Source organism: Dromiciops gliroides, chromosome 1, assembly GCF_019393635.1.
Source record: "Dromiciops gliroides isolate mDroGli1 chromosome 1, mDroGli1.pri, whole genome shotgun sequence".
Taxonomy (NCBI): Eukaryota; Metazoa; Chordata; class Mammalia; order Microbiotheria; family Microbiotheriidae; genus Dromiciops; species Dromiciops gliroides.
This window is the reverse complement of record NC_057861.1, coordinates 457,790,021-457,803,064: the sequence shown is the minus strand read 5'-3', so window position 1 is coordinate 457,803,064 and position 13,044 is coordinate 457,790,021. Positions and strand designations below refer to the sequence as shown.

The window sequence follows — 13,044 nt, the reverse complement described above, 5'->3', positions numbered from 1 at the left end:
AAGAAAACACCATCCTGGAGTTAAAAACTTGTCTCAGATAATCCACAAAGTGGATGATCCATGATCCACACATACAGACAATCAAGAGTTAACTGTCCTAGCCTGAAACTTGACTTCAGACAACAACCTGTATGAGTTGCATGCTTTTGAACAATGCCCTGAACAATGCCTGTGTGTAAATGGTTGGATGTTATATTTAAGGAGGCATTTCTTTTTGGTTTATGTACCTTTGGGGTCATTAGTCTACAGAAGCATGCATCTGTGTGTATGAACAGAACCACAAAGTGATAATAATAATAATAATAATAATAGTTGTTGTTGTTGTTATGGCTGGAATTTATATAGCACCTAAAGGTTTACAAAGTACTTTACAAATATCTCACTTAATCCTCACAATAAACCTAGGAGGTACATGATATTATTCGTCTTATTTTATAAATGAGGAAACTGGGGCAGATAAAGGTTACAAAGGAAAAGTAACTTGTCCAGAGTGCCAAACTAGTAATTGTCTGAGGCAAGATTTGAACTCAGGTTTTCTTGACTCCAGACCCATCACTCTATCCACTGCATTATCTAGTGCCTGAATGTAGTATGGACAATTTTTGATTGATGGGCCATGATATGTAAGGGGGGAGGGGGGGACAGCTGGGAGGTGCAATGGATAAAACACCAGCCCTGAATTCAGGAAGACCTGAGTTCAAATCCGGCCTCAGACACTTGACACTTACTAGCTGTGTGATCCTGGGCAAGTCACTTAACTCTCATTGCCCTGCACAAAAAGAAGAAGATATATAAGGGGGGAATGATATGAATAACTCCCGAATAGATAATTCAGTAATTAAATTATCTGTATTCAGAAAATCTGCCTTCATAACTTTTAAAATTAATTTACATCTTTTATACTCAGCAACTGACAGTAGAAAGAAGTCTGCAGATATGCTGTGGCAAGAAAACACCATCCTGGAGTTAAAAACTTGTCTCAGATAATCCACAAAGTGGATGATCCATGATCCACACATACAATCAAGAGTTAACTGTCCTAGCCTGAAACTTGACTTCAGACAACAACCTGTATGAGTTGTATGCTTTTGAACAATGCCCTGAAGAAGACTAGCACAATTTTTGTCCTAGCATAGAGGATCACGTAGTATAGGGGAGAGTAATAATAATAATAATAATAACTAACATTTATATAATGCCTACTCTGTACCAGTCATTGTGTTAAATGCTTTACAATCATTACCTCATTTGATCCTCACAACAACCCTGAGAGGTAGGTGCTATTAGCCCCATTTTACAGATGAGGAAATTGAGACAGAGATCAAGTGTCTTGCCCAGAGTCACATGACTAATAAGTGTCTGAAGCTGGATTTGAACCCAGGTCTTCCTGGTGCCACCTAATTTTGGAACCAGGAGATCACCCAGCCTCATTTCACCGATGAGAAATATTAGTCTCAAAAAAATTAAGTGACTCGGGAAGTCATATTCCTCATTAAGGTCAGAACAGCATCAGTGCCCAGGTTTCCTATCACCTGTCCCAATACTCTTTCCCTTATACCAACACTTTTGATGGATGAATAATCAATTTAGTCCTGAGCATGGTTGCCTTGAATCTAAAATGCTTGAACAATATAAGTAACAAGAAAGATGGAAAAAAGGATTCCCTAGTCTAACATTTACCCAAATAAGATATAGGTGATATAGATTATGTACATATACATAAACATATAAGTATATATATATATGTGTATGTATACACACAGTCCTGAAAGTTTGAGTGTATGTGTACATATACACATATACATTATACATATATATGTGTGTGTGTATATGTATATTTGTATATATACATAAAAATAATCTGCACTAAGACTTCTGGGACACCCTGTATATTAGCATTGTCACAGAATGCTCTGTGTGTGCTGCCCCCTAGTATTTTTAGATGGGGTAGATCAATTAAAGATAGAGCATTTTCCAAATCTCGATCTCTAGATCGAATATTTTATTTCTCAGCATGTTTCAAATGTTAATAAAGTTTTCATCTGTAAAAAGCTCCCAATTGACAGAACAAAATTCTCTTCTTGAAAATCATGACAACGACGTCTGTTTCTGTCTGCAGGTAGTGGAGGACATGCTAGAGGACGAGGAAGAAGAGGATGACAAAGATGACAAGGTAATTATCTTCCCCAGCACTCGGGTACCTGGGGATGGGAGAATTTAGACATGACACTGTTTTTACAGACAGTTAAAAAAGGAGTTGAAGTGTTTTAGTCCAGAAAATTGGACAGTGCTGTTTATCATCCTAACAATGCCACTGGATGTTGCCGGAAGGATAGAGGACTATAAATCCTCTTCTTTTTTGTCCAGAGCTGGGTCAAATATTTTTCTGCCAGGAACAAAAATAATTCAGCTTGTCTGGAACTTGATAGCTCTTCTGAAGATAACTGCAGTGACAACTGTTTTTGAAGGACAAAAATTTGTCCTGTCTTGAGTATTACAAATAGTACTATACTTTAGGGAGAAAAGAAAAAAGAAATAAAAATAGCGGCCCCACATCAGTTGAAGATGGGATCCTGTCATCTGTAATTTTCAATGAATTGCTTGGTTTAAAAAATGGTCCATATATGTGTGGCACTATGTAAGGGATTTAAATAATCACAACTCTTGCCAGCATCTACTTGCTTTGAAATAGACCCTGTGGCCCTATCGGCCCAGAAGACCTGCTCTTTCTTACCTTTACAAATTATCACTCCTTGGTGGCTGGTCCTCATATAGGATTTTGGCCATGGTAAATAACAGCTAGTTTCTACATCTCATTGAACCAAGTGATGGGAACACTTGGATTAGTTGCCCCCCCAACCAGGAAAAACCAGGGGGAGAAAATTAGAATGACCTTGTACCACTGCTTCATTGGTGGGCATTGGCAGGATGGTTCTGCTTTGGAGAAAAGGGCTAAGGATCAGCCTTTTGCTTGCCTTGGGGTATTTCCAGACCAAAAAAGTGGAAAACAGGAAAGAGAGAAAATCACTGGTTTTAAAAAAAACAAACAAAACAAATTGCTCTGCATAGAAAACCAAATTTTGACCTTCACCAGTATTCATCTGACTTCTGTTGTAGTAAAGCAATGAAATTTTTTGAAGAGAGGAGAAAAACAGTATATCTTAATTTATGCCTTTGACCTTTGTTTCTAGTAGAGATGTACAGTTATATACCAGTGTAAGAATTTGTGTGCTGGCAGCAAGCATTAGAAATGTCAAAAAAATTCACAGTGATTAGTTAATCCCCTGAATGATTTTTTCCCAGATAGCTAACATCCAATGCTTTAAAGAATATGGGGGAAAAAAGGAATATGGAACACACACATACACACACACACACATTCCTACAGTGGTTCTTTCTTTTGCTGGTTCAAACATTTTAAAATTGAGAGAGCTGTTCTGTGAAACCCTTCTGCACATTATTTAGTCATTAGCTACATCATTTTAGTATCATCAAACACTGAACTAACAAAACCTCCTTCTGCAAAAACACATATGTGCTAGTTTTTAATGTTAAATAATGTGAGCATACACTTCTGGCAATAAAAGATATGATTTATTGCGAAGGTCAGCCGTGTAGCTGTAGAGAGCTTGTATTTTAACTCAACATGCTAGCTCTGAATCATCATTTCTCTTCTGATAAACACTAAGCTGCCATCCATTTATGGCCATTTTCCCTTGCTTGTAGCAGCTTTATTATTAAAGCTACTGTAAGGGATCCATCCAAGCAGCATGTGTATTCCCAGAAATTTTAATAACTGTGGGCCCATAGTGTTGTTTGCTGCTTTAATGCTTCTGCTAAGAAATCAGTCTATTTCCTTGGCACCTCCTTGATTCCCAGGCTCCTAAAAATCTCCCTTCCTTTTGGGGGTGTGTGTGTGGGGCCATGCAGAGGGAGGGGGTGGGCATAAAAGGAAGAGACAGAGAAGGAAGAGCAGGGAATAGGAGAATGAGAGAAAAGGAGAAGAACAAGGAGAGGGAGAGAAACAGGGAAAGGGAAAGGAAGAGAGAGAGGAGAGCCAAGAAGTCTCTATGAGCCAGCTCACCAAAATGTAGTTGTAAAACAAAAACCTACCAGGTTAGGGAAAACACAACAAATCCCTGGAGCTGTGTCCTTCCTAATCCTGTGTTCACTCTAATCTTAATCTAGCCTCAGAGTCAACCCCTAGATTCTGATCCACTTTCTGATGTACTTACTAAAGTTGTTTGAAAAGGACTGCTTAAATTACTGTGTAAATTCAACTTTATTTTTATAGGAAGCAGAAGAAGAGTGTATTTTCCATATGAAATGAATGTCATTTGATTTTCATAAATCCCAGCCCTTTTTTTCAGTAATATGAAAGGCTTTTTTAAGCTCTTATAATGCAATTTGTAGCATAAAAATCATATCCTGCACAAAAAGGAAAATGACAAAGCTGATCATTTACAATAGATTTTTTAAGTGCTTGCATAATAGTAGATAAAATCTTTTGCATGGACTTTTTAAACTATGGGGTTTCTTATTATAAGAAATGGAAATATGGAAAGGATCCTTCGAGTTCCCATTTACCAGCTTCCGTCTCTTGGCCAGATTACACACCACTAAATGCCGCAAGGTTTAGATGTCAGTGTGTTCCACTGTAGTGGCAGGGCAATTTCCTACTTTAAAACATTCATTGGTTCTCCCGTCTAAAGTTTGCATGTAAAGTCAGGCATAATGGAATTTTTTGTGTGAAAACAAATGTGTCTTTGCTATACCAGCAGGTACTGACCTCCAGTTCTCATTATTCCTGTTTTCTCATATGGTATAATAGTAAGGTCAGGTCAATGGGTTCTCTTATAGGATAAAAGTAAAAAAGATTAATAAATGTGCCAAAGCCTCACTTTAATTGAACCTGAAGCATATGTTGCAAGTATGTAAAATATGTCCCAGATGTTTCACCATGGCCAGTGTCTTAGTTTTCCTTGATTACCACAAGGCAGCTATTAGTCCTGTAACCTTTGGACTTGGGGGTAAATGGGGTATTACATGGCACGAAACTAGAGCACCTGTTTTCCATTCAGCAAAGACCCCTGGCAGGCTTTGCCTAAGCCCATCCATATGTTTTCACTTAGCAGATTGTTGGGCGATTATGAAAAGTGTCTTTCTTTAGAGCCAGCATAGATATTAGTCACTTACTCACAATGAAAGTGCAAGTCACTGGCTACTTGACAAGGTCGGTGTGGTCATAAGTTGAAATAGTTTCTTTGCATTAGGCTTGGAGTGCTTTTCCTTGCTGTCCTTCTATAAATGGCAGAGTTATGGGCATAAGGGAGTCAAGCAGATAAAGAATGTAATTAGCTAAAATAATGGCATTGTAAGGTCTTTACAATCAACACTGACTTTGGCACCTCCAAAGGCTTTGTTCAAGGTTGGTGAAGCTTAGCTTTCTCTGGTGTTGGCCCAAACCCTCAGATCTTCTCCAGATTGTCCTATTTTAACATTTCTCTTTAAAGCTGCTTTTCATTAAAGCTGCTGATCATTATTCAGGTGAGGATCTACATCCTCAGGCTTGTCATGACATGCATCTTTTATTGCTTTTTTCTATTTACTCAAATCTGACATTGAGTCTCTTCTCTGTGTATCTAGCTCCGAGGTCTCCATAAAGCCAAAAGTCAGAACTTAAAATGGCAGGCCCAGGGTTTACTGCTGTTAAGCCATTAGGACTGATTATTCAATAATGAACCAAGGAGTTGTTAATATTTTCACTTATCGGGGCAGCTAGGTGGCGCAGTGGATAGAGCACCAGCCCTGGAGTCAGGAATACCTGGCCTCAGACGCTTAACACTTACTAGCTGTGTGACCCTGGGCAAGTCACTTAACCCCAATTGCCTCACTAAAAAAAAAAAAAAAAATTCACTTATCAGTCTTATGCAGTACTACTATATTAAGTTCTGTTATAGATGGCATTTGTTGTATATTAAATGTTACAAAGAGATAAGGTTGTGTTCTCAATGCCACATGTTCTAGACCATTCACTAAATGTACAAGTGTCCTCCACCAATCACAGATTCACAGTTTGATCTGATTTTTGACCTACCTCCTAACCCTGCCTCTGTGGTTAGTGGAATATCTTAGCAAATAAGGCTTAGCTAAATTACCTAGAGTTAAAGCTAGCAACAAAGCATAAAATGACCTTTTTCACAGTGTTATATAATAACACAGTGGTCAGTCTACATAATCTATACATCTAATTAATGGAGATCAATTTTATTTTTTGTAGCTTTAAAGGTTTAGGCATGCTTTCCATAGAGCTTCTTACTTGGCTTGTAATAAGATCCAGCTGTGATTTCAGGAAACCAAAGATAGAATGCAGGCTTTCCTCAGGAAAGAAAAAGCATCCATTCAAAAGGCATGGTATTTTAACCATGTTTGTTGAGAAATGATATTAAAGTGCTCTGGTTTTTATGCTCATGTTGCCTCTACTTTTTCTTTGGCCATTATGTCAAGGTTGCTATGCTTCAAGATCAGTAGATGTTGTCATGGAATGTATCTGAGTTGCCTAAAAAAATCTCTGTGTATATATAGTAAATATATACAGGTCTTTCTTACGCTTTAATTCTTGAAGTCTGTGTTTACTGATTAAGTTCTGAATCCCCAAACATGTCCATAATGGTATATCTAACGTGTCCTACATGCATACGTCTGTGCATCTCAAGTAGACCATGAGTGCGTGGAAAGAGATAATTAAAATATGTGATAGGAAAGATTTTAATCTGACAAAGTAGCATTTTCCAGTAATGTTAAATAAAACAGACTCACTGTAGTAAAACAGATGAAGGATTAAAGGAGAGGAGGTATGGAAAGGACAAAGAAAGGAAATTCTTCAGAATAAAATTTTTAAAAACTTAAGGTACATCTAAAAGGATTTGGATCTCAGGCCAGTTCATGTGCTCCAGAAAAGATGGAACAGCATGAATATTCTTTGTTGAGATCCTTCTATCAATCAATCAATCAATAAACATTTATCAAGTGCTTACTCTGTGTCAGGCACTGTGCTCAGTATTGAGGATACAAAAAGAAGCAAAAAATGGTCCCTTCCCTCAAGGAACTTAGAATCTAATGGTGGAGACAACATGTAAACAAATATATACAAAGTAAACTATATAGGGGATAAATTTTGTTTGTCCTTCGTTCTCGAAGAGGACCATGACATTAGGATGGTGTCATGACTTGCATGTAGTGACTTGGATGTAAGTGAGGGGGTGGGGGGACTGTGCAAAGACACCAGCCTCACTCTTTCCTCCAGAGCCATCTGAGTCCAGTGGCAAGATATAGATCAGGACCACTGGAGATGGCCCTGGATGTTTAAAGCAATTAGTGTTAAGTTACTTGTCCAGGGCCACACAGCTAGTAAATGTCTGAGGTAAAATTTGAAGTCAGGTCCTTCCAACTTCAGGGACAGTTTTCTATCCATTGTACCACCTGGCTGCCCTTCCAGGATAAATAGGAAATAATTAGAAGAGGTAAGGCCCTAGAATTAAGAGGGGTTGGGAAAAGTTTACTATAGCAGGTGTGACATTAGTTGGGAATGAAAAGAAGGCGGTAACCATGGAACTATTGTCCCTAAGGGCCCTTCTGCCTCCAAATATATGATCCTGGGATCCATTAAGGGAAAAAAAATTTGGTAAGAGTGCTTGTCGGGGCAGCTAGATGGCACAGTGGATAGAGCACTGGCCCTGGAGTCAGGAGTACCTGAGTTCAAATCTGGCCTCAAACACTTAATACTTAACTAGCTGTGTGACCCTGGGCAAGTCACTTAACCCCAATTGCCTCACTAAAAAAAAAAAAAAAAGTGGTTGTCCATGTGTTTCTACCAGTAGAATTGACTCCCCACCCCCAGCCCAACCCTACAGAAGGGCAGATGAGAACAATTTGTCCCAGTAGCTATGAAGATGGCTGAAGCGGGTGCTATGGAGCACCTAGAGCTTGGTCAGACATCTAAGAAGCCAAGATCATCCATGGCATTCCTGGACATTGCCAGTCATCTTGAGTTTCATCTTGCCACCGGACTTTGAGGATTCTGGAAGAGAGAGTAAGACTGATGAATTTGTGCCACTCTGCCTCACTTACATCTGTTTCACATATAAGTCAAAACATCATCCCATGATGTCATCAGTCCTCTCAAAAATGAGTAGACAAGGGGCAGCTAGGTGTTGCAGTGGATAGAGCACTGGCCCTGGATTCAGGAGGACCTGAATTCAGATTTAGCTTCAGACACTTGACTCTTACTAGCTGTGTGACCCTGGGCAAGTCACTTAAACCTCATTGCCCTGGAAAGAAAGAAAGAAAGAAAGAAAGAAAGAAAGAAAGAAAGAAAGAAAGAAAGAAAGAAAGAAAGAAAGAAAGAAAGAAAGAAAGAAAGAAAGGAAGGAAGGAAGGAAGGAAGGAAGGAAGGAAGGAAGGAAGGAAGGAAGGAAGGAAGGAAGGAAGGAAGGAAGGAAGGGAATGAATCATATGTCAACTGAGATCCAGAGAAATGAAAGTGCCAACCCAAGATCACCCAGTCATTAGCATTAGGACAGCAAAGGTCTCTCTTCACATGGTCCTGATTTTTTAAAAAAGCTAATAAGGATGATGATGATGATAGCTAGCATTCATGTAGTGCTTTAAGGTTTGGCATGCACTTACCATTTGACCTTCACAATAACCTTGAGAGGCAGGTGCTGTTACTATGCCTATTTTACAGATAAGGAAACAGACAAACAGATAAGTGACTTACTCAGGGTCATACAGCTAATAAGTGTCTGAGGTTAGATTTGAACTCAGGTCTTCCTGACTCCAGGCCCCATGCTCAAACCCCTGGACCACCATAATGCACTCTTATAATGATTGCAAAATGGAATTCTGAAACAAAGTACATTTTTAAAAATTCAAATGGGGACTTCATAAGAGAATATTGATGTAATTCAACTCGGCAAATATTTTTAAGTACCTTGTATATGCCAGGCCCTATGCAAGGCACTAGGAATGGAAAGACAAAAGAGAAACAACCCTTGCTCTCAAGGAGCCAACTTCTATTTGGGGGTTAGGGGGTGAAGGCAGAGTTTGAGAAAACCACATACAGGCAGCTAAGTACAAACAAGGGAGTTTGAGAAGGGATAGAGTATTAGCAACTCTAAAAGGATGGGGAAAGACCTCAGTTAGGATGCGGCACACAAGACAAATAATGAAAGAAAATGAAGGAACTAGCTGCATCTTGGTGGCACAGTGGGCTGGTCTTCCTGACAGTAATTCAAATTTGGCCTCAGACACTTCCTAGCTATGTGACCCAGGCAAGTCATCTAACCTCTTTCTGTTTCAGATTCCACAATGACAACATAGGGATAAGAACAGCACCAACTTCCAGGGTTGTTGTGAGTTTCAATTGAGATAATAGTTGTAAAGCGCTTCGCACAATTCCTGGTATATAGTAGGTATTTAATAAATGCTCATTTCCTTCTTTCCCTCCCTCCTTCTTTCTTCCTTCCTTCCTTCCCTCTTTCTCTCCTTCTTTCTTTCCTTCCTTTATTCTCTACTTTCTTCTCTCCCTCCATACTTCATTACTTTCTTCCCTCCCTCCTTTCTTCTTTCCTTCTCTTCTTCCTTTTTTTCTTCCTTTTTTCTCTCCCTCTTTCCTTTCTCTCTCTTCCCAGCCTCCCTCCTTCCTTCCTTTCTTCCCTTCCTCCCTACTTCCTTCTTTCCTTCCTTCCTCTCCTCCTTCCTTCCCTTCCTCCTTCATTTCTCCCTCCCTTCCTTATTTCTTTTCTTTGTTCCTTCCTTGTTTCCTTCCTCCCTCCTTCCTCCATTCCTCCCCACCTTCTTTTCTCCTTCCTTATCATCTTCATCTCCTCCTTCTTTCCCTTAGTCTCTTCTTTCTTTTTCCTTCTTTTCTTTCTTTCCTTCCTTTCTTCCTTATCATCTTCATCTCCCTCCTTCCTTTAGTCTCTTTTCCTTCCTCCCTCCCTCCCTCCTTCTCTCCCTCTCTCCCTCCCTTTTTTCCTTCCTTTCTTCTTTTCTTCCTCCCTCCCGCCCTCCTTCCTTCCTTCTTTCCTCCCTCCCTTCCTCCCTCTTTCCTTCCTTCCTCCTAAGAGGCAGAGGAAAGGAAAGAGTGCCTCTCAGGCAGGGGAAGACATCTTGTGGGAAGACAGTTCCAAAGAGTTGACTCATATTCTCTCACTACTTGCCAACAGCCTTCTTCCCAAGCTTCAATTTTGAAGTAGTTCCATCTCTTGCCTTTAGCTGAACCGTCTTAGAATCTCTGCAACCCTCAGCAGCAGTTGCCTTCCATTTCCAAACCCTGAGCATTTGATTAACATGTTGCACCCCTGGTTCACACATATGTTAATCAAATAAAGATGTCTGTATTGTGCCTCTTAAGGTCAACTGCACCTGAAAGAGAAGCTTTCCTATGCTGCTTGTCAGCAAAGAAAGGCCAAATGGCGTGAATGAAACCCTCGAGTAGAATGCAAAAGCTTTTAGAACATTCCTGTTTTAGTTGCAGTTGTACCATAGGCTTCTGTAACATTAAAGCCCTAGCTTAAATCATATTTTTCTCACTAAAAAAAAAAAAGTTAACTGGGAATGGTAAACAGTTCAGTTCGCTCCTTTTCCCCCTAATGCTCAGGTAACAAAACAAGATTCAAAAGACTACTAATATTGGCTTAGGAACTGTGGCCTGGAAAAGGGTCCTTTTTAGGTTTCCTTTCATTCCCTTCTGCTTTACTGCAGAGAAGCAGCATTTTATTGGACTTTGGACTTTGAAATTGCAGCTGGCAGTGTTGTTCAGAAAAACAGAGTTTCTTGGTAATTGTATATAAGCAATGTATTTTAATTGGGTGTATTTGGGAAATAGAGGTGGTATCTTTATCATTTCTGTGATCACTACTAAATGCAAGCTTGAACATTTGGGGGACAGAAAAGGCAATATGATAAACTAACATACAGCTGTAGCTGTCTGATAATGTAATGTTTTTATTGATTGTCTAACTGAGTAACTACAGTGGATATTAGGTTTGCTTGTCACAGCGTTTAGTGCCTGGGGTCGTTGAACAAGTTACTTTTCCATCCAGCTGACCTCTGAGTCCCTCACTTTTTGAATCAGGGTCCTCAGATTTCATACTTTGGCGATTTCTTTCCCTTTCTAATGGGCTGTATTAGAGAAAATGTGTCACCTTTTGCACCATGTAATACCAAATCAGATCAGAATTCATGCACAATTATGTCAGTGGAAATCTAATATTACAGGCCTGCTTATCTCTAGATAGCACATGGAAAAGTAAACTTGCACAACTGACAGATTTACTTGATTTTATAGATAAGTTATTTGTAAGTAATCGAGCTAAAGAATGTAGCTGGATTATTTTCATACTTTAAAAAAATCACAACAGCAAAATCATTGCTAAGTAGTCAGACCTCATCACTCATTTTTTTTCTCTTTTTTTGGATGAGTCAAAACATTTGAAAGATGAACAAAAAGACATTTTGCATTAGCTCTATTTATTAGAAGAATAACATGTGAAAATAGCTGTTAGTTAATGTCATTTAAATAATGAATAAGCATTTATTCAAAAAAGAAAATGAAGCAGCCCCTGCCCTCCAGAAGTTTCCATTCTGTCAGGAGAAGCAATGGGAGTGGTGAGGGAGGGAAAGAGACAGGGGGGAAGGGGGAGAGAGGGAGGGAAGGAGAGAAGGAGGGAGGGAGAGAGAGAGAGAGAGAGAAAGAGAGAGAGAGAGAGAGAGAGAGAGAGAGAGAGAGAGAGGGAGAGAGAGAGAGAGAGAGAGAGAGAGAGAGAGAGGGAGAGAGAGAGAAAGAGAGAGAGAGAGAGTAGCATATACAAAATATAGGTCTAGAGACTGAATCTGTGAATTCATTAATTTGAGGAACTCCCAACCAAATGGGAAAATACATTTTCCTTGACAAGAAGACACCCTTTTCCAATACAGGTCAGCATGTTTTTTTTAACTTATCATCTTAAAAAGGTGTATAGAGCAAAGGTGAGCAAACTATTGCCAAAGGGGCAAATCCAGTCTGTTTTCATGCAGCTGGGGAGTTAAGAATGGTTTTTAGGATCATAATGAGAGAGCTCACATGACTCCATGTGCAATGAGAGAGCTCACAGGTAAAGAAGGACCCATGTGCATGTAGCCCTCAAGTGCAAGGAAGATTTATATAGGGCAAGTCCCATTAGTTGCAAGGACTGCCCACATGTAACATGGGGATGGGGAGAAGCTGGTGGGGTGGGGTTGGGGTCATTGGATAGCTCCAAGGGAGGCAGCACATTGCTAGCCCCATGCCTTTCTCCAAGAGAGACTTTAATTACTGTCAAGAGGAGGAATAGGAAGTTGGAACCCAAGGCCACTCTACTCTCCTCAGAGAGAAAGGGTACCAGGATAGGATCATATCTATCTGCTCCCTTAGATATTCTTAGTCTAGGGGATATGATTAGGTTCAATCTAACTTCTGATCACTGTTACTCATTACTGGAAAGAAGCAATACTCCAAACTCCATATACAAAACTTGACTCTCATCAAATACCAGTTCCAGAATGAACATACTTAATGAATAGCAAAGAAACCCATTTATCTAAATCATAGCAAAACAGAAATCAAAGAAAGTATACATAGGAGATTAGATACCAGATAACACAGAATGCAGGAGCTCTTCCACTGGGAGCAAGATGAATCAACTCAACCAAGAGAAAGAATTTTAGATCTCACCTAAGGGGGAAACTCCCTGAAGTCTCCAAGGTAGCAATCTGGGGATAGGAACATGATGGAGACTGCTGGCTGGCTCCTCTCATCTTCCCCCTCTTTTCTTCAGCAACCTGAAGTAGTTAGCCTTTCTTCTTCCCTTGCAAAACTAGAATCCCCAAAAGACTCAAAGAAGACTGAAAAAGGATGGCACTCTCCTGATCTCCCTGACCCTGCCCCACCCCTCACAAAAGGCAAAGCATTAATAATATCCACCGACAAGGGGAGAGTCCATTACCAACAGGCTTTGGGAC

General features: G+C 39.7%; 1 protein-coding gene across 6 annotated transcripts in view; it reads left to right on the top strand.

Annotated features, from left to right (window-relative positions):
- Positions 1-13,044, top strand: part of MCTP1 (multiple C2 and transmembrane domain containing 1) — a 793,635-nt gene that overhangs the window by 684,100 nt on the left and 96,491 nt on the right. For all 6 annotated transcript variants that reach the window (XM_044001060.1, XM_044001042.1, XM_044001050.1 and 3 more), the window contains one exon: positions 2,120-2,173. In XM_044001060.1, the coding sequence (XP_043856995.1) occupies positions 2,120-2,173 (54 nt within the window). The remainder of the gene's footprint in view (positions 1-2,119; positions 2,174-13,044) is intronic.